At 34.0% G+C, this 26,398-nt stretch overlaps 1 protein-coding gene across 8 annotated transcripts in view; it reads left to right on the top strand.

Annotated features, from left to right (window-relative positions):
- The window catches only part of Focad (focadhesin), a 281,898-nt gene that overhangs the window by 106,868 nt on the left and 148,632 nt on the right, over nt 1-26,398 (top strand). For all 8 annotated transcript variants that reach the window (XM_021733689.3, XM_078047698.1, XM_078047697.1 and 5 more), the window contains 4 exons: nt 20,789-20,893; nt 21,547-21,648; nt 22,172-22,302; nt 24,598-24,724. In XM_021733689.3, the coding sequence (XP_021589364.1) occupies nt 20,789-20,893; nt 21,547-21,648; nt 22,172-22,302; nt 24,598-24,724 (465 nt within the window). The remainder of the gene's footprint in view (nt 1-20,788; nt 20,894-21,546; nt 21,649-22,171; nt 22,303-24,597; nt 24,725-26,398) is intronic.

Below are 26,398 nucleotides of genomic sequence, written 5' to 3' on the forward strand. Positions count from 1 at the left end.
ACTAGAGTTCTTATACTTCATTAATTAATGTATACATTTATGTTATTAAATGTAAATCAAAGTTATGAAATGAGAGGATAGAAGAAAAGAGGGAAGGTGTTTGAAGAAAGTTACTGGAGAGGTATGAGTTTCTAAAGTTTTAGCCCCTTAACTTCAGCCTGGTGACAGGGACCTCAGCCTACTCCCTACCTTTCCCATCTCATCCCCAATTCAGCTTGATGTGTGTCCTTGCAGTTGGGGTAGATGGATGGATATGGTGAATTGGCGACTGCCTGAAAAATTTAAGAGGGAGTGATGATCTGGCTAGCTGTTGTGATGGTAGAAGGAGGAGAGAGTACTGCAACATCAGGATTAACTTACATATCTAGAGTTTGTCAAAGCACAGGATTCGTTCATGTTTCTCATAGTAAAACATGGGATCAGAGTTGTCTCAGATTTCTTGGGGGCTGCTCAGAGGCCTGTAGAAGCCTCTGTTGGAAGAAGCAGAATTCCTAGGGGCTATGGAACAATTCAGCCAGAAAAGAGTCTCACCTGTGTCAGGAGTCTAAAGAAAACTCAACCTTGTAGGTTTGGACTACTTGCCATGGAGGAATTGAAGAATCCTTTTGGGGCCTGTGAAATGTAAAGACACTCTAGCCATGTAGTGATGGGGAGCTGTCACTCTTCCCCAGGGGATCTTGTCCAGATTCAGAGGTGGAGCAGAGGAATCTGAGCCTCTTGGTATCAATTAATGGCTGTAAATTTATGAGAATCCCTGAAATTTGCCAGTCATCACTTGTAGCCTTTGCTAGGAAGATTTTGAATTTCACTTTCCTAATCCCATCTGAATAGAATATGTATAGATATTCTCAGGTTTTGACTTCTGTGAGCATTGAACAGTGCCAAACCATTTATTGTAGTAGAGACTGCCAAATGATTAGTTCTTTGGTATCCACCTTTAGACTTTTTTGAGGTTTGTTGAGGTTTTCAAATAGACGTCTCAAAATTTTCTTTGGCTGAAGTGTTTCTCAGCAATGTCAAATTGTCTTTAGAATCGATGGTGGATTGCTGAAATATTGAGAAGCATTAAAGTAATTGCAATAACCAGGTCTGCTCATTTCGTCTCTTTTCTTATTTTTCCCCTTTGACACATTAGTGGAATTTCACTGAGCTCATATAGAAAGGAGGAGCCTTATGTATATTTCTATTGCTTTGTGGAGAATTCTTAGTGCCTGATTTAGAGCACTCAGTGAGCATTTGATAAGTTCTTAGTTTTTGAAGCTGGGGAGGGTTCAGGCAATGGTTTGCAAAATTGCTAAAAAAAAAAAAAAGTCCAGGAATCATTTTTGAAACGGTAGAAAAATGAAGACTCATGCATGCATATGTTAGGTTGTCTTAAATCAAACCCTAGCCAAAGCTGTAGTGACACATGCTGTTCATGAAAGACTTAATATAGTCCTTCTAATCGGATGAATTGTCTTGTTGTGCAAAAACTGTTATTACACTGTGTGTGAAACCAACCATGCTGCAGGGGGAAAAATTAAATCGCCTGACTGAGAGGTCACTTGTGAATAGTAACACAAGATCTATTACCGTTATTAGAGACTCTGGAGGACATTCACCCTTTTATGGTCTTTCAACTGCTGGAATGAAATATTTTAGTGGTAAATGACACCCTTCTGGGAAATCCTCCTGAAGATTCATTCTTTGCCATTTTTATGTAGAAAAAAAGGTGGGGACACAGAGGAAAAATCACATTATTCCTTTCAGATCACTTAAAAAATTTACCTAATTTGATTTCATGTGATAGCAATTGCCTTTAAATGTTCCTCATTACACCATTCTTTTTTTTTTTTAAAGAGAGAGTGTGGGAGAGAGAGAGAATATTTTTATTTTTAATATTTATTTTTTAGTTTTCGGCGGACACAACATCTTTGTTTGTATGTGGCGCTGAGGATCGAACCCGGGCCGCATGCATGCCAGGCAAGCGCGCTACCGCTTGAGCCACATCCCCAGCCCCATTACACCATTCTTAATCTGTGTTGATTAGGACCACACTTGGTCTTTTCTAAAATGTCAGACACATTCTGTCATCTTTTCTATAGGTTAATTCATGATAGCATGAAAACTCAGATACCAGGGTGACTGGTTTATGATAAAATCTGGATTAAGTACTTTAAGATACATGAAAAATCTATCAGCCTATTTTCTTTCAAGGGTCTTTGAATGTATCCAAGGAGGAATGTGACTATATATTTTAGTTCTGCATGGCAATCATGCTGAGTGGTAAATATTTTAAGAAATTTTTTCAGAAGTGAGTGAATAACTGTTGATCTAAGGTGACACTTTAGAACACAGTTATTAAAGTGAGAACCAGAGTTCTTTTCCAATGAATTATATTCATTATAAACTGTCAACTCATTTGTTATAGTTTATTACCACTCCGGAATTTTCTGCCTTTTTGCCAGATGGGTGAGATTAGTTTTTGTGGGGAAAAGATCTAAAGTAGTTGGGGACAGTATTACAAATATTTTGGGTGAATATACTGTTGATTTTGAAGTCAGTAGCTGACATTTTTTTTCCTGCTCATTATTTGATTTTAGCATCTTTTATTTTTCTTTTCTTTTAAAGTTTCCTTACTTTGTTGCCCAAATTCTATGAAACTATTAGAATGATGTGAATAGGCATATAAATTCTGTTGGATTTCTCAGTGTCTGCTTTTGTTACAGGTACTTTGATGGGTTCATTAAAACATATCTGTTGAAATAGGGGTTGGAAAGAAGGCGGAATGGAGGAAAGGGAATATATTGTCAGTAGGACTAATGCATAGATATTTGAGCTTCACCTAGAAATAAAAATAATTTTGTAAAATGGGAGGTAGAAACCCTTTGTCAGGTTGCTAATGAGAGGCTTGACCTAGCTGCTGCTGCAGGAGCATCTTTGGGGATGATGAGAGATGCAAAATGCACTGTTGCTAGGCAACTCTCTTGACTGCCTTTGGAGCAGGTTCATATGTGCTAAGAGCTAATGAATCCTCATGTCTGCTCTTTGAAACTGTTCAAAAGCCAATGAAGACATACCCAGACATTTAGCATTTACAAGTACCTGAACCATTCTTGCCATGTCATTTACTCATTAAAAATTAAGTTGACCATTTAGTGTGTCCTGAATATTGCTTTTTTTATAGGGCGAGTCAAGGTTTGAGCCCTAATAAATATGTTTCCACAGCAGAGCCCAGTAAAGATGACACAGCTCTGATGGAGCTATTTAAAATGTTGTATATGAAGGCTTATTTTCAATCTGAGCCTTTTTTTTTTTTTTCATTTAAAGTGGTGAGTTGTTAGAGCCTGCCTTTTCAGGTCTTTTAGAAATTTTTACATCATACCATGTGCATACCTTGTTCAGCCCAAAGCTATTATCTCTGAAGATGCTGGGAATTTGTAGGTGGCCTGTTTATCCCTGTCTTTAAAAAACAGAAAGAACAAACAAAACAAAAACTCTTCAACAATAGCCATAACCACAAAACACAAATTAAAGCCTGATAAGGAACATCTCTAGATCAAATAATGAATCTAAGTGCTTGTAAGATCCCAACCTCTAATAACCTTTCAGAGGTATTGCCAACCTCTGATAGCCTCTCAGAGATGTTGTGAGGATTAAAAGATCCTGTACACGATAAAACATTGTAAAGTGTAATGTGAACCTAGGTGTTTTTTTTTTTTAAACATTGAATTTAAGCAATCACTTGGAAATCAATGAGAAGTTGGTGTTCCTGGATTATTAGCTATTAGTCAGGCTTATTAATATTTTTTATAGGATTCAGGATAATTATAGCAGGATTTATTTGTAAATAAATAAGGCCTTAGCTTGTACCTGATTACTTTTTGGTTGCGTTATAACTATGCTTTCTTTTAGTGTCTAATCTCCTAGTATAATACCATGCACTAGAAGGTGAATAGAAATTTGTGCAAACCTCCAGTACAGGCCATTTAGATTGAGTTGTTTTATTTCTTTTAATTGTTCAAATAAGAGATTTTCATTATAAATTTATAGTATCTGTTTTCTCATCTCTAAGATGAGCATTGCAAAAGAATTCACCATAAAATTCAACATGGGGTGGAAAAGAGATAATCCAGAGAATAGTACTGGTTTATAATCAGTGTTCAACAAAAGTTATATGTTATTGAAATTATACTTGATAATTTGTAGCTCTTTTTATTCACTTTGTATTATTTGCTACCCTGTGTTCAGGATTAGTGCTAAACTGTTTTGTTTACCTGGCTAGAAATGCTCCTTTCCCATCTGGGGCTATCATTATCCTTAATTCCCCAAGAGCCTGAAGGAGAGACATTAGCTGTTTTCTGTGGTTGTGTCTGTTTTAAGCTACACTTATATACAAAAAGGAGATAGAGAATAGTGTTCTTTGATGGGAACAAATGCAAGCTACATTGATAGTATTAAATTTCCTGGCAGCACGTTAAAAGGTAAACACAAACATGTAAAATTAATTTTTTTATTGTTTTACTTAGTATATCTGAATTATTATTTCAATATGTAATTAACATTAAAATTTGAGAAATATTATTTTACATTTTTGTATGAAGCCCTCCAACTGTTGTGCCTTTGACCCTTACAGCACATCTCAATTCAGTGTAGCCACATTTGTAGTGTTAGTAACCCCATGTGCTAGTGGCTACTGTTTGGAATAGTACCGAGGCACTGAAAATTCCTAATTCTCACTTCTTCAATATCAGTGTAAAACATGTCTTTAGAAATACTCTTCTTATTGGTTTTACTCATCTAGAAATAGCCTCACAGTCTCTGGAGTGGAATAAAAACCTAAAATGATCAAGAATAATGATTCCTAAAATAGGTTTTGTAGAGAGTAACCAAGAGGCTGATGAATGTCCAGCAAATTTCTTTTTTGGCTGGGCAGAAGTCACCAGTTTCAATACCAGTTTCAATCTTGTTAACTTTTCCTTCCTTTTTCAGTTAGTCTTTAATGTAATTCAGCTCATATTAATGTATACTTGTTATATTTATGGTCCTGGGCAAATATATGACTAGGACAGGATTATCATTTATAAGGCATTGTCAGGCTAGTGTGAGAGAACAAATAACAATAACCCAAAGTATATGGAAATAAATGTCTGCGTGAAGTCAGAGTAGAATGCTCTTTGCCTAGAATGGGGCAAATAATTACTCTATTATCCTTAAACATTTTTTTTTCATGGTTGTAAATATGTCAGTATATAAATGGTTGAAATATCAGGTAAAAAATTGAGGAACTATATACAAGCTTTAGCAGAAAGGAGGAAAATACGCTGGTCAGGGAGACAAGAGAAGCAGGATCAGCCTTTGATCTCTGGTATCAACTGTCATCCTTGGACAGGAAATCTGCTTTAGTCTCAATCCTTCACTGGGCCTTCTGGGTCCTTTGACCTGTTTACACACTTTCTATTCTTCCTCCTACAGGTCTTATATCTTGTGGTCACTTGACATCAAGTGTAGTCTCATCACTGACTAAAGCATTGCTGAAAGTAATTTTAGTAAAATAGCATCTTATTTTACCAAAGTAATATTCTTTAAGAATAACACGTAAAACATCCCAATAATGTTGCAGTATATATAAATAATCACAAAATTTCCTGTCTACAAAATACCCATGTACTTATACATATGCACACAGAAGCATTATTAATACATTTCCTTTGTAATTTAAATATTTTACTTATCAGAATATTAGTCTATACATATCTGGATTATGGTTTTTAAAGGCTGCTTGTGTTTCACAACTTAATATATAACAACATGTAAGTTGTTCTAGTTGCTGTGGAAAATATCTGTGGCCATTGTGGACAGCTCAGCCTTTTAGGCCAGCATTGTCCAACAGAACTTTTTGCCATCATGTAAATGTTCTATAATTTGTGCTATCTGATGTGGTCACAGCTGCATTTGACTCTTAAGAATAGGAAATTTGCCTAGTGTGGCTGAGGAAGGAATATTTTAATTTTAATTAGTTTAAATCAAATTTAAATGGCCACATGTAGCTATCTGGAGTATGATCTTTTCCTTTTGAACAATGAAAAACAATCATTATTATTTAGTATCTTATACTTATCAAAGATCTTCTTGAAATGTTGTCCTTTTGGTCTTACATCTTGATTTTTATCTCTAATAACCACTAGCTACACATTTAATCTTCAAAGTTGAGTTTAACTTATTCAGTCAATAACAATTGACATTATAGTTGAGAGTTCCTTAACTAGAATGTGAATTACTTGAGAGTAGGGGCCCTCATTTCTCCAAATCGTATCATTAAAGCTCAGTGTGGAGCTGGCCCTCAAATATTTTTGATTGTCAAATAGATAACTTATAGGAGATTTTCTACTTATTACTGATAGAAATACTCTAGAAGTTATTCTCTTTAAAAATTGTAGATATTATTTTGTTGTCTTATTTGCTGCTTTCTTTTAAAGAAAAAGAATGATCTTGGGTCAGGGGTCTCCTTGGCTATACTCAGGTTCAGTGATTTTCTAGAAGGACTCATGGTACTTAGCTTTGAGTCATAACCATTGCTATGATTTATTACAGTGAAAGGGTAAAAAAGCAAAATCAGCAAGGGAAAAGGTACATGAGGCCAAGTCCAGAGGAAACCAGGCGTGAACTTTGGAGAGTCGTTTCCCTGTAGAGTTACACAGGATGTACTTGATCCCTCCAGTAGCACATCATGACTACACAGTGAAGTGTTTTCTAGTCAGAAGCTCATTAGAGACTGCCCAAAGTTTTTACTGGGAGCTTGTCAGGTTAGGCACAATATTTTGTACACAGTGATGGTACAGTTTAGGGACATTTTATCAGTTGAATTGTGAGAACCTTTCTCAAATCCAGTTTCTAAGGCCTTATCAAAAGACCAACTTTTTAAGTAGGCCTTGCTACAGGGGGCAGTCTCAAGCTGGCTGTTAACTCTCTTCTGCACATTCGTTTAATATTGGTTTGATTATTTGACTTATATTTTAAATAGGTCTGAAATCAACTTTTATAATACTACCCCTTCTCCCTTTTGACATTCAAGTGTACACATTAAGTATCTCCCAAAGTAGATGATTATTAGTCTCTCAAATTTTGGTTTATAGAAAATTTGATACATTTGGAGCAGTTCACTCTATTTTCTAAAAATTCTTTAAAAAACTTCCTTTTCCATGTAAAGCTGAAATGTGCCTTTTAACTTGGGCCTCAGGATTATATAAAACAAACCTAGTTTTGTCTTTTATATGTATTTTAGTCAGCTTTTTGTCACTCTGACCAAAAGACCTGACAAGAATAATTGAGAGGAGAAGTTTGCTTTGGGCTCACAGTTTCAAAGGGTCAGTTTGTGGTTGGTCGATTCCAATTCTCTGTGTCCAAGGTAAGGCAGAACATTATGGCTAAAGGGTGTGGCAGAGGAAAGCTGCTCAGTTGATGACAGCCAAGTGGAGCTTGAGAGCCTGGACCAGGAGTAATATAATCCCCATGGGAATGTTCCCAGTCCCCTATTTCCTCCAGTCACACCCTACCTGCCTAATGTTACCACCCAACCTTCCTTTTAAATTGTCATTCCATCAAATGGATTAATCCATAGTTTAGGTTTCAGTTCTCATAACATAATCATTTTCCCTCTGAATCATTGTTTCACAAGCTTTCAGGGGTCACCTCATATCCAAATCGTCAACACCATGTGAGTCTTTTAAATATTTGATGTTATCTATGTCTTTATCTTATAGGAGCATGTTTTTCTAAGATTCCTTTTGCTCTTTTTTTTTATGGTTATAACAACATATTCTAATTATTGTAGGTGTTTTTTTTTGTGTGTGTGTATGTGTGTGTGTGGCATGTTTTTTGCATTATATTTTTAATATTATATTATAAAATATAACTATTATATTTTATAGTTTTAAAACTTGATTTACCCTGAAGAAAATAACTAATACATTCTGTGATACATATTTTATGCATATTTAGGAAAATCTTTTTCTATTACATTTTGAATTTTTGATAAGTTTTAAAATGGTTAAATGGAGTACTAGATTAGAAGATTTTAGCCTTTTTTTATGAAAAATTTCAAGCATACTGAAGTGGAGAAAATAGTAAATAAGCCCGATGTATATAATCCTTGTATTCAATAGTTATTATTAATAGCCAATTCATATTATTTGCATGTTCTACTCCTCAGTCCCTAAATTCTGAGATATTTTGAAACATATTACAGATAAGAGATGAATTTTTAAAAGTTTGAAAATTTCCTCTTCAGAAACATTTTATCATCTTTTATTACCCCATAATTAATGTCTATTTCCCTTGTAAGATTAAAATATTTTTACCTTAATTATTTTAAGATATTTTAAGATTTTTAATATTTTAAACTTGAATATGTAAGAAATGATCTTAAAATTTATAGTTATTAAAAAAAAAAAGAGATTGAATGGTCCTAAAGTTTCTGTTTGCTACTTTTTCTTTTTCTTTTTTTCTTTAATGGTAGTGGGAATTGAACCCTATCAGTGAGCTATATCTCCAGCCCTTCTTACTTTTCATTTTGAGATAGTGACTCACTAAATTGCCCAGGCTAGACAACTGCCTCAGCCTCCTGAGTCACTGGAATTATAGATGTCTGCCACTGTGCTGGGCACTACTTTAAAAAAATTTCCTTGTCTTCAGTTTTAGATTTGTGTTTTGTCATTTTTGGGGAGGGGGAAAGAGGGAGAATTTTGTATCTTTTTTTAATATTTGTTTTTTAGTTTTAGGTGGACACAATGTCTTTATTTTACATTTTATGTGGTGCTGAGGATTGAACCCAGTGCCTCATGCATGGTAGGCGAGCAGTCTACCACTGAGCCACAACCCCAGCCTCAGGAGTTTGTATCTTAAGAATTTTTATGATTTAATTTTTTAAAAATATCAAATCATTGGCCAATAATTAAATGTGTTGTGTTTCATTTTTAAAATCTAAAGTGAGTGAGCACTTGGAGTGTTTAGGTTAGTTTGGCTAGGTATAGACTTCTAGGAAACCATTATTCTTCAAAATTTTGTTTGCTTTCTTCCATTGGTCCCAAAGTTTCTAGTGTTGCAGTGAATAAATCCAAAGTTATTTTGATTCATGAAATCCTGACTATGTGTTTATGTGAATCTAATTTTTGTTTTTATATTTCTTCTCTGGACACTTTTAGTATGTTCTCTTTGTCCCTGGTACTCTATAATTTTATAACAATGCATCTTGGCCTGAATGTGCTTTCATCTGCTTTGCTGCATAATTGATCTGAAAATTCAGGTCCTTGAATTCTAGAGAATTTTTTTTCATCATTTTGTCATTGATTTGTTCTCCCTATTGACTTCCTTATTGTTTTCTTTTATTTTGACCCTGATTTTTTTTTTTTTTTTGCGACCAACCAAGAGATGTTTATTGCAGCAGTGTCTGATTAACAGGGAAGGGATGGGGGGTGGGGGGGGGAGAGAGGAAAAGAGCAAAGTGAGGGGGGGGCGAGGGAGGGAGGGAGGGAGAAGAGAAGAGAGAGGGTGAGAGAGAGGGAGAGCAAGAGAAGAATCTGAATTCTTATACATGTCTTTTGAGTTTCTTTTCCTTTTCTATTTCTCTCAGTATTTTAAATCCACTTTCTGGGACATTTTCTTATCTTTCAATTTTAAAGAATTTTTGTTTTCTAGATGTTCTTCCTTTTATATCATATTGAATCCTAATGCTATAGTTTGGATCCGAAGGCCCATGTTAAAAGTTGGTTGCCAGCCTGTGGCATTACTGGGAAGTTCTGGAACTAGAGGAAGGTCATTGGGTGTATGCCCCTGAAGAGGATATTGGGGCCCCTGCCCCTTCTTTCTCTTTGCTCCCTGGCTATCATTAGGTGAATAAACCTCTTCTACCACATGCTCTTGTCATGATGTACTGTGTTACTACAGGCCCCAAGTGACAAGAATAGGAGGTCATGGACTACACCTTTGAAACTGTGAGCCAAAACAAACCTTTCCTCCTTGTAAGTTGCTTATCTCAGGTATTTTGTCACAGGGACAGAAAGCTAATGTACTTAATTAGTAGTCTCTTATTGCTTTAATGCTCAGTGAGCTCCTACTTGTCTGTAGAACATGCAAACAATCACTTAATATTTCTTTGAATTTATTTTTGAACTGGGGATTTAACCCTGGGGCACTTTACCACTGAGCTACATCCCCACCCCTTTTTATTTTTTGTTTTGAGATAGGATCTTGCTAAGTTGCCAAGGGTGTCACTAAGTTGCTGAGGCCGACCTTGTATTTGTGATTCTCCTGTCTCAGCCTCCTATGTCTCTGGGATTACAGGTATATGCCATCACACCTGGCTTTTTTGGAAATTATTTAAAAATAACTTCCTCTTTATCTGCAATTCTTGAATGCATCTAGAATTTTTCTCTTGCATGATTGTGTATTAGAATTACCTTTTCCTGGTAGCTAATCAGTTTTTCTAATACCATCATTGATTAATCTGTTTTCCCCTGTTGGTTTGCATTGTCTGTTTCTATCATGGATGTCAGTGTCATCTTACTAATGTTTATTTCATCTCTCCAGTATGATGATTTTCCCTGAGGCAGAAGATTATTCGAGATAAGAGCTTACTAAATCTGTTTTCTGTCATTTCTTAACAGTATACCACACTGTCTGCTTCAAGCAATAAAATTAGTCTTCATTGTTATTCACTGTTTCCAGAAATTGAGATCAATTCTTTTTATGTTTTTTTGCTTTTTTCATTAATGTTACTCCATTCTTCATATTAGTCTTGGTTAGTGTAATGTTATAATCAGGTCATTTGTTCACCATCATTCTTGTAGACTCTATTTTATTTGAGACTAAATTAGTACCTTTTAAAATTAACGGTATAACATATATATCACTTATTTAAATTTCACAAGTTTTTGTCACTGAAGAAGGAAAGTCAGTCTCTGGAGTTATACTTTATGTTCAGCCCACTTGGGTTGGCCATGCATTCTTTTTTCCCTCCAGGGTAGTCACATTTGCTGTTGTCACTCTTGTAGGTTTTTTCATATCCCAATAAATTGATTTGAATATCATAGCTTTGGTTTCTTTGAGAAACTTATTATTTTTTAAAAAACTCAAAATGCTTGGCTTTCTCTAGTTGTATTACACAGTGCTTACTTTGAGGAATATGCTTATTATATTTCACTGTTGGAGAGATTTCACACACCTACTTTCAACTCGGATATTAAATGCAGAAACAGACATGGTAGTATAAATTATAGCTAATAGAGAGGAAAAATACATATATTAGAATTACTTATAGGATATTGGCTTTTAACTTTTGTTCTACCAGTCAGATTATCAAAGATTTAGAACTCATATGGTAGAAATGTAAGAAGTACTTTTGTGCAACAAAGAAATTTAATGCCTACAGGAATTCAGTCTATACAGTTATCATTTATAGCCAGTTGTCAAAATGTTAGTAATTAATAGAATTAATGTTGATTATATTCCTTTTTCTTTGCTGGTGGTTACATAGTGTGTAGACAACCATTACTTCATGATTTAAGTTTTCTTAAACCATTTTCTACACATATAGGTTATTTGTGAGATAATGCAGATTCAGATGGCCAATGAAACTAACTTGGAAATCTAGTTAGTCATTGTTATTTCCTTCTCTGCCATTCTTCTCAAGTGATAGGGTACTTGATTTTATCTGAGTCCAGTCAGCAATAATTTTTCTGTCTTTCCATTATTGGAGCTGCTCTGTTGTTGACCTTATTTATACTTCAAAATCTGAGAGTGACTGTGTTTTTGACATCTGGGTATCCTTTATCTGACAGATAATGTTTTGGGATCCTAAGTTAATTTGAAGAGAGTACTTTCTTTAAGTACTTTTCTTTGCAAATGGTGTGCTTTAACACCTGCTTACAGAGTCAAATGGTTGCAATACTATTATAAGATCACTTTTTCTTACCAAATTTAAGCAGATGTATAAATTAGGAATAATTTTGCATTCTAAAAACATTTTCAGTGTAATAGGTACTAGTGTTACAAAGGTGAAAAGATGCCATCACTACCTTTGGCATGGGTAAATGGCAAAAACTTGGGGTTTGGAGTTGCTTTGATCCAAACTTAAATTCAGTATAAGCTTCAGTTTCTTCATTGGAAACATGGAGATAATCATGATTGTCTACAAAATGTTTATAAGACTCTTATACTAAGGGTTTATAAATTGCTAGCTGCTGTTATTTGAGGAGTCACTACAGATCAGATGCTCAAGTGGATAGGAATTGCTAGAGTGACACAGCTAGAGTGCTATATCACCATCATCTAGAAACATTTCTTCCCTTGTGAGGCAACTCTCAAAGCATACACTTTAAGACTCTAGAATGCTTGTGTAGTTATGATGTTGTGATGTAAATATAATTTGAATCTGAGGCATAAAATTATACGATGTTTACCTTTCTTTTGATGCTGCTACATGCCTGCAGATTCCTTATAAGTGGAGGAAATAATTAGCTTTTCAGCACTTGTCAATGGACTGCTTTCCCAAGGATTACTTAACAAGCAGACTCCCTAAGTGGAAATGTCAAGTAATTGAGGAATATGGAATTAACTAATGTTCAAAATTTAATTGTGCATTATATCCATTTTTGGTAGAATTATTTTTATTTATTATTATTATTATTATTATTATTATTATTATTATTTTAAAAGATGGGTTCTTGCTATGATGCCTAGGCTGATCTTGCATTCCTAGGCTCAAGTGAGCCTCCTGCCTCTGCCTCCTGATTTTCTGGGATTACAAATGTGTGCCAGTGTACCTGGCTAGAGTGAGAAATTTCAAAAGTCCCATTCAGTGTTAAAATTATTGAAGAGTACATTTATGCTTCTGTTTGCACATACCATTCAAGCATATTCATTCTTCTATAAAAATTAATGTTTTCTCTTTTCATTTCTAACTTTACACATACTATTATCTTGCCACTCTTATAGATGGCAAACACAGCAACACAGTTGTATATGTAGAATTTAGGTTCATTCCCCCCCCCCCCCCCCCACACAGAACAAAGTCTTAGGCAAAGATTGTCAGCATTTGTTGAGTCTATGTATGTAAATAAAATGTGAACCAAGAATGCACTTTTGTCAGATCCAGTTTTATAATACATGAGTCTGAAAAGATAAAGAAAACCAGATATTGCCTTGGATTTTTGCCTCTTTCTTACATTGGATCATCATGTTCTGAGTTATTTCTTTTTACTGGCAACTTTATTTTCTTTTCATACTAATTTATTGCTATATCCCTCATATAGTAATAAAGTATGAGCTATCTCCCATAGTTTTAAGAAAGAGGGATAGTTACAGACATTATATATTCTCTTATCTGATGCTATGATGGATAGGAACAAAGCATGATTTTCATTATAGAACTGCCTAAAAGATTATGCTGTAATTTTGGGGAGGGCAGTGCAACAGCTTCATAAGTGTTGCCAGTATGTTTTTCCTGTAGTCCAGAGCAGAATTTCTTTGTTCTTTGTATGCTGGACTTCAGGGAGATGCTGGTTTGTGACTCTTCCTGCTTGTACCCCCTGCCCCCCCCCCCCCCATGAACTGGCCAATTAATGGAAGACTTCCATGACAGCTCCTCATTCCTATAATATATAGTCTGGAATCTTTGTTCCTGCCTCTCTGCCAAGACAGAAAGGAGGGGTGAGCTAAAGCATGAGCTGCCATCCTTGCTTCACCATCAATAAACCTTGTGATCCCACTGCACCTCACTTTCATCATATGTAGAATAAAGTTGTTAAGCTAAATGAACTCAATAAGTCCTCTTCTGACTCTTTTTTGTTAATTTTTTTTTTTTTTTAGGTAGGTGGACACATGCCTTTATTTATTTATTTTTATTTTTATGCTGAGGATTGAACCCAGTGCTTCACCTGTGCTAGGCAAGCACTCTACCATTGAGCCATAACTCCAGCCCCACCTCTTCTAAAACAATCCCATGTTCCTTTGGCGGGGGGGGTGGTGGTGGTAAAAATATAATATAAAATCTACCTTAACAAATTTCTAAGTGTAACCCATACAGTGTTGTTAACTATATAAGCATTATTCAGTAGATCTCTAGAATGTTTTTAGTTTGTGTATTCCCAGAGAATAGCACCCCTTCAGTTTCCCCGGCCCCTGTCCACTGACAACCATAGTTCTACTTTCTGCTCTCAGAGTTTGACTACTTTATGTATCACAAATAAGGAAACCATGCACTATTTGTCTTTCTGTGGTTGACTTGTTTCATTTGGTAGAATGTCCTCAAAGTTCATCCAAGTTGTATCATATGTCAAGTTTTCCTTCTTCTTAATGGCTAAATAGCACAGACCCCATTCTTTTTATCTACTTATCCATTGATGAATATTTATATTGTTTTTAACTCTTGTGAATAATGCTGCAAGGAATATAGGAGTGCAAATGTCTCCTTGAGATTCTGATTTAAATTCTTTTAGGTAAATATTCTTAAGTGGGATTGCTGGATTTTATGATAGTTTTATTTTATTTTTACATTTAAAGTTTTTTAATAACCACCATACTGTTCTTCATAGTGGCTATAGCATTTTCCATTCCTACCTGCAGTGCCTGAAATTTCCAAATTTTCCACATCCTTATCAGCATTTCTTTTTCGTTTTTGAATTTAATGATGGCTATTTTTACCAGTAGTGAGGTAATATCTCAAAATGGTTTTGATTTGTATTTAGTTAGCAATTACTGACATTAAATGACTTTTTATATCTGTGTTGGCCATTTGTATGTTTACTTTGGAGAAATATCCTTCTGCCTTCTTAAAATTGAGGTGTTATTATTTTGTTGAGTTGTGGGGTTTCTTACATATTTTGGGTATTAACCCCTTATGAGATAAATGGCTGGCAAATACTTCCAGTCTGTGGGTTGCAATTTTCTCTGTTTATTGCTTGCTATGCTTCAGAGAAGATTTTTAGTTGATAGAATCTACTTTACTCTTTTTATCTTTTTTTGCTTATGCTTTTGGTGTCAGATCAATGAAATTGTTGCTGAGACCAATGTTATAAAGCTTTTCTAGGGGTTTTATAATTTCAGATCTTATATTGAGCTAATTTTCTTCTATTTTTATTATGAAAAGCATTGAATTTTGTCAAATGCTCTTTCTGCATTTCTTAAGATAATTATGTGATATTTCCGTCCTTTGTTCTATTAATGTGATCTGTCACATTGATTGGTTTTCATGTTTTAAACATCCTTGCATCCCTGAAACGAATTCCACTTGATCATGGTGAATGACCTTTTTTAATGTGCTGCTGAATTCAGTTTGCTAGTAGTTATTTGAGGATATTTGCATGTGTGTTCATCAGGAATATTGTCGTGTAGTTTGCTTTCTTGTAATATATTTGTCCAATTTTGGTATTGGTAATTCTGGCCTCACAAAATTAGTTTGGAAGTATTTTCTTCCATTCATCTTTTGGGGGGGAGGTGGGGATTTGGGAACGATTGATGTTAATTTTGAAATGTTTGATAGAATTCTTCAGTGAAACCATTGAATCTTTAGAATTTCTTTGTTGTGAGTTTTTTTTTCTTTTTCTTGCAGTACCCAGTGCCTCACACATGCTAGGTAAGCACTCTACCATTTAGCTACTTCTCTCACCATTGTAAATTTTTTGCTTTGAGACAGAGTCCCATCTAAAAAATAAAAAAGTTACTTAGTCTGGACTCAAACTTGCAATCCTCTTGCCTCATCTTCCTGAATAGGTGAGATTGCAAGTGTGTTTTACCATGTTGGGAATTTTTTAAAAATAAATTAAATTATGAATTCAATCTCCTTACCAGTTATGGATTTGTTCAGATTTTGTGTTTCTAAATGTTTCAGTTTTAGTAGGTTTATATTACTCAGAATTTATCCATTTCTTCTAGATAACACAGTGTGTTGAAATAAAATCATTTATATTAATCTTTTATAATCCATTTTATTGTTCAGCATAGTTTTAATGTCTCCTCTTTTACATCAGCTTTTTTTTTTTAAGGAATGAGAATGTGTTAGTCAACATAAATCCGGACTGGACTGTTCAAAGAACTCTGATTGCACTGTTTCTACTTTCATCTACTTTTATATATTTGTATCTCTTTTTCCCCCCCTTAACCTAGCTAAAAATGGGTTAATTTTATGGATCTTTTTATAAAATACCTGTTTGTTTTCTTCCTTTAAGTAATGTTGTTGTTTTCTAGTTCCTTGTGGTATAAAGTTAGGTTGTTTGAGATCTTTCTTTTTGATTAGACATTTACTGCTCTAGACGTCTTAGTACTTTTTGTTCTTTCCATAAGTTTGGGTATGTTATGCTTTCATTTGTGGGAACGTATTTCTAATTTTCCTATTGAGCTCTTCTTTGATCCATTGGTTGTTCAAGAATGTGTTGCCTAATTTCCTTATATTTGTGAAATTTTTAGTTTCCCTCTATTATTGATTTCTGTTTTGCATTTTGTTGTAGTTGAAAAAGACATTTGGCATGATTTCAAACTCTTAAATTTGTTGATTTGTTTTGTAACCTATTGTAGGATCTCTCTTGCTGACTGTTCCACGTGTGATTGATAGAAACATACCTTCTGCTGTTATTGAGTAGGTTGCTGTGTGTACATTTGTTAGGACCAATAGGTCTGTAGTGGTGTTCAAATCCTCTATTTCCTTACTGAAAATGGGTTATGGAAGTCTTCAATTATCATTATGTTGTTTCTATTTCCCCCTTCAACTATTATTGTGTTGCTGTCAAATGTTTGCTTTTTATATTTAAGTTCTATGATATTAGCTTCATATATATATATAAACATATATTTGAGAATTAACCCTTTTGTCATTATATAATGTCCTTCTTTGTCTCTTGTGACAATTTTCACTTAATGTCTATTATTTTAAGTATGCTTACTGTGTTCTCTGTTACCATTTGTTTTGAATACCCTTTTAACTTTCATACTATGTTTTATCTAAAATGAGTCTTATAGATTGTTTATACTTGATTCTTGTTTTCTTCATTCATTCAGCCATTGTGTGTCATTTCATTCAGAATTTAATTCATTTACTTTAAAAAATCAGTAGGGAAGGGTTTAAAATTGCCATTTTGTTAACTGCTTTTTGTCTGGTATCTTGTTAGCTCTTTTTTTCTCTTGCTGTCTTCTTTTGTATTTCATTGTATGGGTTTTGTGTTTGATTCCATATTCATTTTCTTTTGTGTATCTCATAATTATTTCCTTTGTGGTTACCATGAGACTTACATGAATCATATATAGCTGTAACACTATTCTAAGCTGATTGACAATTTACATATATAAACTTCAATTACACACATAAACTCTGTTCTTTTACTTTTTGCTTTCTGATGTCACACATTACTTCTTTTGTATTGTATGTCCGTTTCTGTAGTTTAAAATTTCTAGTTATTTATACTTTTGTCTTAACTCATATTCCAGAATTAAAAGCGACTTATGCACCATGTTACCACATTATAGTATTTTTGTATTTTTTACATATTTACCTTTGCCAGAAAATTTAATGCTGTCTTAATCTTTTGTATTCTATCTAATGTCCTTTTTTTTCAACTTGAATGACTTTTTTTTAAAAAAAAAACAAACATTTCTTGTAAGGCGGATCTTGTGGTGGTGAAATCTCTGTGCTTTGATTTTTCTGGGAATATCTTTATTTCTCTATTTCTAAAGGATGGTTTTGCCAGATATAGTAGTATTGGTCCTCCCCTACCCCACCCCCATTGCTTTAATTATATTGCCCACTCCTTTCTGGATTGCAAGATATCTGCTGAGACATCTACTGAGATAGTCTTATGGGAACTCCTGTAATAATCCAATGATTCTAAATCAATTTGTTTATCAAAGACTTGAACTCTGAATGTGAAAAGAGAAAGCATGGAGATTTTGAATCCAGGTCTTAAGACAGTTAATTACAGGTCCTTACCAGCCTATTTTAAATTTAAGGAAAAGCCTGAGTATTATTTTCTTTATTTTTCTTTTCTTCCTGCCTCTGAAATAGTATAAGGCTCAAGAGCTGGTATTGACATCTCAAGTAAATAAATATATTTACATGTTATTTATTATGAACATATCAACCCATACTTAACATTATGCAAAAAAGATATTTTCTATGGATATACAACTGTATCTGTTTTTTTTTTTTCTCCAAGTAAAATAACTAATGTTTTATTCTCTCCATTTAACTGGACTTTTAATTTGGGCTACCATCTTTCAAAACTTTATTAAGTCTAAGACTATTTCCTACTCTGTTTCTTTATTTCTGAGGTGGCCAGAGAAAAAAACACATAACTTCTAGTAGGGCCAGGGCTCTTTAGACAAAACAAAACAAACCTGTACTCTTAGGCATAAATACGGTGCTTTATTTCTTTCTTGACAATATAATTAAAACATTTGTTTAAAAGCCACATGACAAAATACACTATTTTATAAGATGCCACTAAATGTGTTGATTACCTTTCCCAGAACTAAGAATCTGTCAGAGTGTCTTGGTAGAAATCTTCCCACAAGGGTATAATTCATTTGAGATGAGTGCAAGGCAATCTAAGATAACCTTTTGTTTTTAATTAAAGTGGGAAATAAGAAGCCAATTCAAAAATTTGTCTCCCTTCATTTGCCCAAGCTGAGAGAGTGATAGAATTTCTGTTCTGTTAAAAACACCATAAATTCTGCCTGTGTGCGGAGAGGCTGCAGTCCTTGCATGTGTGGCTCCATGAGCTGCCATGGTCAAGCACAATCAGGATCACTAATGAATTAATGTTTAACCGTCACTGTTTTGTTGGTGGGGTTAAAAAGATATTTTTCCTTCTTGAAATTGAATTAAAGTAGATGTCTTCTAACCTTAGAAGGAACAAGCTTTCTAAGATTAGAACAGATAGTGGAAATTAACAAATACTGGACAACTAACCTTTGAAATGCAGTACGTGGAAGATCATTTTTTACTTTGGCACTCCCTTTGTGCTCACTCAAAGTAGAGATTCAGCAAATGATTTTGAATTGGATTTTTAAAAGTAATCTTATTAAGATATAATATTATATTCAGGCCAGTCATTCAAAGTATACTGTTCAACAGCTTTTAGTGTATTTGCAGAGTTGTACAAATCTCACTACAGTCAATTTGAGCACATTTTTATCACCTTCGAAAGAAACTTTATAGGCATTTTAAGTTATTCACTATTTCCTATTTCCTAACCCTTTTCCTGGCCCCACCCCTCCCCAAAAGTCCTGGGCAACTACTAGTCTAATTTCTCTCTCTGTAGATTTGCCTATTCTGGGCATATCTTTCATATAATTGAGATCCTATAACACATGTCTTATGATTGACTTTTCACATTTAGCCTAATTTTTTAAGGTTCATTCGTGTTGTAGCATGTATCCGTACTTCATTTCTTTTTATGGCTGCACAATATTCCTTTGTTTAGTTATCCTACACTTTATTTTTCAGTTCGGCAGTTGTTGACCATTAATATAATTTCCACTTTTGGAACACTGTGATTAATGCTGCTATTTACATAAATCTACAAGTTTATCTAGACATGTTTTAGTTTTAGCTCTTATATTTAGGTCTAAAATCCATTTTAAGTTAATTTTTTACATGTGATGTGAGAAAGGGGTCCAGTTTTATTCTTTCGCATGTAGCTATCCAGTTGATGGAATTCAGCACTATTTTATAAAGAGACCTTTCTTTTCCCCTGACATTTTTTCTTGTCATATTTATTGAAAACAAACTGATTACAAATGTAAGCATTCATTTCTGGACCCTGTATTCTATTCCATTGAGTTGTATTTTCATTCTTGTGTTTGTATTGTACTGTTTTGATTATTGTAGCTTTGTAGTAAATTTGGGGTTTCTCAAACTTCCCAATTCCAGATTTGAATTTGAGTCCTCAAATTTTGTTCTTCCTACTAGAGATTGTTTTGTCTATTTAGTGTCTCTTGCTTTTACATATGAATTTTAAGACCAGTGTCTTAATTTTTGCAAGGAAGCCAGCTGGGATTTTGATAGGAGTTGCATTCAATTTGTAAATGAATTTGTGAAATATTTTCATCTTAACAATTTACATTGTGTGATCCATGAATAAATTGCTTTTCTCATTTTGTTACATGTAAAGATTGAAATAGGAACCTTTTGAAATTTTAATCCATTAATTCTTAATCCCCTTATAATATACCAATTTTAATTATTTTGCATTGGAGGAACCCATTGAATGTTTCAATATTATAGGACTTATTTTTTTTTAAGAGAGAGTGAGAGAGGAGAGAGAGAGAGAGAGAGAGAGAGAGAGAGAGAGAGAGAGAGAGAGAGAGAATTTTTAATATTTATTTTTTTTTTTAGTTCTCGGCGAACACAACATCTTTGTTGGTATGTGGTGCTGAGGATCGAACCCGGGCCGCACGCATGCCAGGCGAGCGCGCTACCGCTTGAGCCACATCCCCAGCCCCAATTTTGTTGTTTTTAATACAGCTGAAATTTGACTTTTTGTTATAACTACAGATTTCTTTGGGGTAGAATATATATTAATTTATGTATTGTTCTGAATTAATGTTATAGTTGTTTAAGAAAAATACTTTGGAAGCTAATTATAAAAAGTGGAATGCTATTGGTATTGCCATTAATAACAAATAGCTAACTGACATTTTTGTTTTCTGATTTATTCATTGTCATATTTCTTTCAAGAAAAAAAGAGGTAAACATTGCATTATAAATTGATGCTTGCTTTTAGAATAAGTTGTAGTTAATATATATTTACATTCATCTTAGGTACCAAATCTGATTCCAGTCTTGATGTTCAAATTGGGAAGACCACTGGAACCTATATTATATAATGATATATTGTATACTTTGCCTATGCTTGGTGTTCACAAGGTTAGTATATTAATCAGTTTACTTGGGAGAAAAAAAGAAAATGAGACCTAAATAGTACATTGAATTCAATTTGGTATTATGAAATTGTAAGCCCCAATAACTATTTCCCTTATTGGGCCATGTTTAAGAATTAATCATTTAAAAATTTTGTAAATTTGTTGTAATTAGTTATACATTATAGTAGAATGTATTTTGACATATATATGGAATATAACTTTCCATTCTTCTGGTTGTACATTGGTCATGTAATCATATATGTACATAGGATAATAATGTCTGTTTCATTCTGCTATCTTTCCTATTCCCATTCCCTATCCCTTCCTTTCATTCTTCTTTGTTTAATCCAAAGTACTTCTATTCTCCCCTACCTACCCCCAAGAATTAATTCTTCTAAGTCACTTCATATCCAAATTTTCACATTGACTTTCTCTGAGATCCTCTGAGGTCCTGTTTTTTCTAAGATTCTGTTCCCCCAGGATTGCTAGCTAGCCCTTCCCATAGTTATTTCCCATCCTCTAAGAAGATGAGTAATATTTCAGCAAGTTTCCATTTCAGTCTTCACTTAATAGCAAGGAATTTAAAATGCTTTTGTTAACCTTAAGACTGTCTACATTTACATTTATAAATCCAGCGTTTCTTTAATATTTTCCTAGGTGTGTGTAGGACAGATTCTGCGAGTAATCCAACTGCTTGGAACTACCCCACAACTAAGAGGTGTCACTTTGCGCCTGTTGACATCTTTGTGGGAAAAACAGGTAAGCTCAGAAGTACACTTGTATGAGTATTAACATGTTCCTTTCAGTGAAGAAAAATGTCATTATGTGGAACAGTGCTTTGATGTAGTGGTGTGAGTGGCATCAATGATTGCACTGAGTAATTTTGATTTATTGTGATGTATTTGATCTATAATATAGTCAGTTGTGATTGGCTCTCAGAGTAGTTGAGAATATAAAATAATCTTTTTTCCTTATTTCTGAAATTTATCTTTCCATTTGTGTGAGAAAGTAATGGAAATATGGTTGTAAGTGATTAGAGCCTTTGTAATTAGGATGAGACATAGCCACTTTCTTCTTTTTTTTATGAAATGATACAGTACATGGGTCTGTACGAAAATCTTCAGTAATCACAACAGCATTCTTCTCTGCTGATTAGAAGAAATGCATTATAATTTCCAATGCAAATGTAAGATTTGGAGGTAAACATTGTTGCATAAAAGGAGATAATGATTATTCAACTCATGTTGGGAAATTACCTTTTTTTGTGAAACTGCCTTATTAGGACCGTGTGTATCCTGAGCTACAACGCTTCATGGCCATGTCTGATGTGCCTTCTCTCTCTGTGGGCAAGGAACTGCAGTGGGAGAAACTGATTGCAAAAGCAGCATCAATCAGAGATATATGCAAGCAAAGGTAAAATGTGCTTAATTCTTGGATATATTTTGATATATATATATACATGTATATATACTTGTATACATATATAAATATTTACTTTTTAAAAAATATTATTATATGAAAGAATAAAGAATTTTTCAATGCATGTTTTTTGATTGTAATATTTAGTACTCTTGGACATTAACTTTGAGAAGCAAGTATGTCTTCCCCTTTCAGGTCTAGTCTTGTATCAAACTTATGGGATATTTATATACTTTTCTGGATAACAATTTAATATTACAGTAAAACATATGATGTCATGCTTTCTATTTTTCTGTATGTAAGTTCCTGAAAACTAAGTGGATTACAGTCCTAAGCTGTTCTTTTTTTATATTCTGCCTATGTTATACCTGATCCTACAAGTGTTTTTATAGGGAAGAGGGCTGGTGTTGTGTACAGTGGTAGAGCGCTTGCCTAGCACATGTGAGGTCCTGGGGTTCGATTCTCAACACTGCATATAAATAAAGTAAAGGTACTTTGACAACTAAAAAAAATATTTAAAAAAAATTTTAAAAAAAGCATTTTTATAGTGAAGATCTTATGTGTGACTCACTGTATGGAATTATTAGGACTTTATAACAAGGATGTAAATAATGTTGAATTTCCATCCAAAATTTAACCCATAGGTGAAGACAGACAGCTGACTGTTCTAGATTAGAGATTACTAAAGAGGTTAGAGGAGGTAAGACTGAAATGCAAGAGCAAAGCTCTAACTTTCCTTTTTTTTTTTTTCTTGCATGGGGTAAGGTAAAAATATTTGCAGAGGAAATAGAGTGTATTTGAATTCACCTTTAGTCTTGCAGTTTTGTGTGTTAATTACGCCTCTGCCTAGTAGCATTCTGGAAGCCTTTTGCTTACTGTCAGTGACCGAGGTGTGAATGGCGCTTCCTGAAATTGGGTGGACATTTGGCTCAGATTTTGATCACATGGATAATTCCTGTTTCAAGTAAAATCCTGGTCAGAATTACTGGAATCTAAGCCCTAGCAATTCTGCTTCTTTTCTAGGCTTCTGCCTTTCTGCAACACACACACACACAACACACACACACACACACACACACACACACACACACAAAATCACCCCAGTCCACATTATATTAAAAAAATATATATTACAAATATGCAGCCCAATACCTGGAAGTCTGCATTGTATTGAGGTGTTGGCATGGAAAAAATTTCAGATTTGAGAGAGGTTAATAGCAGACATTCTGATTTTACATACTTAAGGCTGAGATTCAGGAGAGATTGGCTATCAGAACAGTTCAGAGACAATAGATAACTTATTCAGTGTTCCTTTCAGATACTACCTTAAGATATGTTGGAATTTTTCAGCTTTATAAAACCATTTCCATTTGTGGGGCAGTGAACGAATGGAATCCTGTCAGGCCATTTCCTCAATTGACAGTTTGTTAATTAGGAAAAAAATATATCATTGAAGGATAAGCAGGAATTCTGAGAATAGACCTGTGTAACTCTGCAGTTAAAGATGTTCTGGGCACAGCACAGTAAATGTGGAACAGATAGGAGGAAGGGGAGAAGGATGAGTCAGGTTGTCTGGAAGTGCCTGGTGGGAGACAGGCACTCAGTCACTTGTAATCTGTATCAATGTTTTTATCATCATTAGCACTGTGGTGTTATCACGTTAGTATATCTACTACCATAAATCATCTCCTGATCAAATCTCTGTTTTCATAGTGCCTGGTCTCAGAGCAGATACCAGGCTGAAATAGTTCTGTCTTTACTAATAATCTCAATAAGATAAGTCAGTATTTTTTTTTATCATTATTATAGACGTGAGTTTTTCTCAATTCAGACCATATAGGATTTCTGATTTAGGAGAATAAAACTTGTTAAAAGGTGTTTTTTGAATAACTTTTAATGTAAAAAAAATGAGCATTGTCAGTAGAAATCAACATGGTATAAATATTTGAAGAAAACCATGATGTTATTATTTGAGGGTTAACATATAGTAGGCACCTGGGGAAAGAAAAGCTATGATGCTTTTTGCTCAAAAGGTCTGGGAATGGAGATAGGTGTGGTGGTAGATGCCTGTAATCCCAGCCACTTGGGGAGGTGGAGGCAAGAAGACCACAGTTCAAGGCTAGCCTGGTCACCTTGGCAAGAACCTGTCTCAAAACTAAAGAAAAGAAAAAGGCCAGGATGTAGCTCAATGTACAAGGCTCTGGGTTTAATCAGAGTATTATAAAAAACAAAAACAAAAACTGGGGATAGTAAGCTCTAATTTTGTTTTTAAATTGTCATTTCTTGCAGGCCCTATCAACATGGTGCAGACATGTTGGCAGCTATTTCTCAGGTGCTGAATGAGTGCACCAAGCCTGATCAAGCTACTCCAGCAGCCTTGGTGTTACAAGGTCTTCATGCACTCTGCCAAGCTGAAGTAGGTGCTTTTGAGTTGTTTTGGGTAACTCTGAAGAAAACCATCTGGTCATGTAGGTGTTCTCTAGCCACCAAAGAAAACTTTTGGTTTTCTACTTGTTCTTATTTATTTTTATTAAAACAGAAAAGATACTTATGTTTATATAATTCTTGAATATATTACTTAATTTTGTGACTAGAGCATCTTAGATTCAGGTGAGGTGAGGAAATTGGCATAGTCTATAGCCATCAAAAATTATTATTGATTTGAAGATTGACGAAGGAATCTTTGTTTCCCAGTAATTAGATTGTTGGGTCAGGGGGTAAACATTAGAACTGAACTCATAAGCCATTTTCTGAGCTTTAGACTATTCCTGGAATTACAACATAGCAGAGAATATTTACTGTCTTGAAGAAATATGATAATTGCATCAAAGACCATTCATTGCCTTAGCCAAAGCTTTTGAAATGGTAAATGTACATATTGTTGCTTTTAATGAATGAGGATACGTGGAATTCTTGTAAGGTTATGGCTAATTATGGGTTAAAATGAAAGAATCATAATAATATAAGCAATAACTATATTGAGTGTTTATATGCTCATGTCCTTGTGCTAAACACTTTTCTGTTATGATCCCCAACAATTCTGCAACATAGGAATTAATACCATTTACAATTGAGGAAAATAGATTTGAGAAAGAAGTTAGATATTTGTACAGGATCTTGGTAAGAGAATAAACTTTTGTGTGGACACTTATTTTATCAGATGGTGAACATCATTCCTATTGAGAAACTGGGGTGTGGTAGTGACAGTGCTTTCAGATTATGTGCCCAGTAGTTAGAAAAGTTGTTAGAACTTTATGGTAGAAGATGGTTACAGGAGGGGATTACTACATATATCCAAGGACTTTTGTCTTTTATTGCTTCAATCACTTTAGGCATTTGGGAATATCATTTAATAATTATATTACTATTCAAGATTTATTTATGCTAATAAAGCTAAACCTTATTTTTCAATAGGTTTTGAGCAGAAACAGAATTCTATGCTTCTCTTTCCAAAAATTGACCACTTTTATTATTTTGAAGTATTTCCTTTTCTTATTTTTTCCAAATAGGCATCAACTCATTTCTGAAATTAACTTTTTCCCCCTAATAAATAATAATTCAGTATTACTGTTTCTACAATTCCATTGTTTCCTGCTGTTACTGTAAGGTTTATGTCAATGCTTACTAACTCATAAAAGATGCCCTGAGTTTGGCACTGACTTTTCTTGTTCAGTTTTTGTAAGGCATCATCGTTAATGGTGGTTAGTACTCCCCAAATGAAAAATATTTCCTGGTGTGGTAGGAAAGCATCATTGTTTTAGACACTTGTGGAATTTTATCTGATAACCAGTTGTTAGCTGTGTGTCCTTTGACTAATTTGCTTATCTTCTCTGAGATTTTGTTTCTTCAAATGAGGATGAAATCACATTATACAGAAAAGACCTAGCATAGTATCTACTTAATATCTACCCATATACATGTTCTCTAAATGTTGAATTTTCTCCTGGTATGAATTAGTACTTATTTGGATAAAATTAATGCCCTCAAGGAGGGTCTAAATAACTTTTTAATTTTTTCCTTGAAATAAATGTATGATGTGATAAATTTAACTTTTTCTTCCAAATGGCATCCTACCTTTATTCATTTTGTA

This window comes from Ictidomys tridecemlineatus, chromosome 4 (genome assembly GCF_052094955.1).
Source record: "Ictidomys tridecemlineatus isolate mIctTri1 chromosome 4, mIctTri1.hap1, whole genome shotgun sequence".
NCBI lineage: Eukaryota > Metazoa > Chordata > Mammalia > Rodentia > Sciuridae > Ictidomys > Ictidomys tridecemlineatus.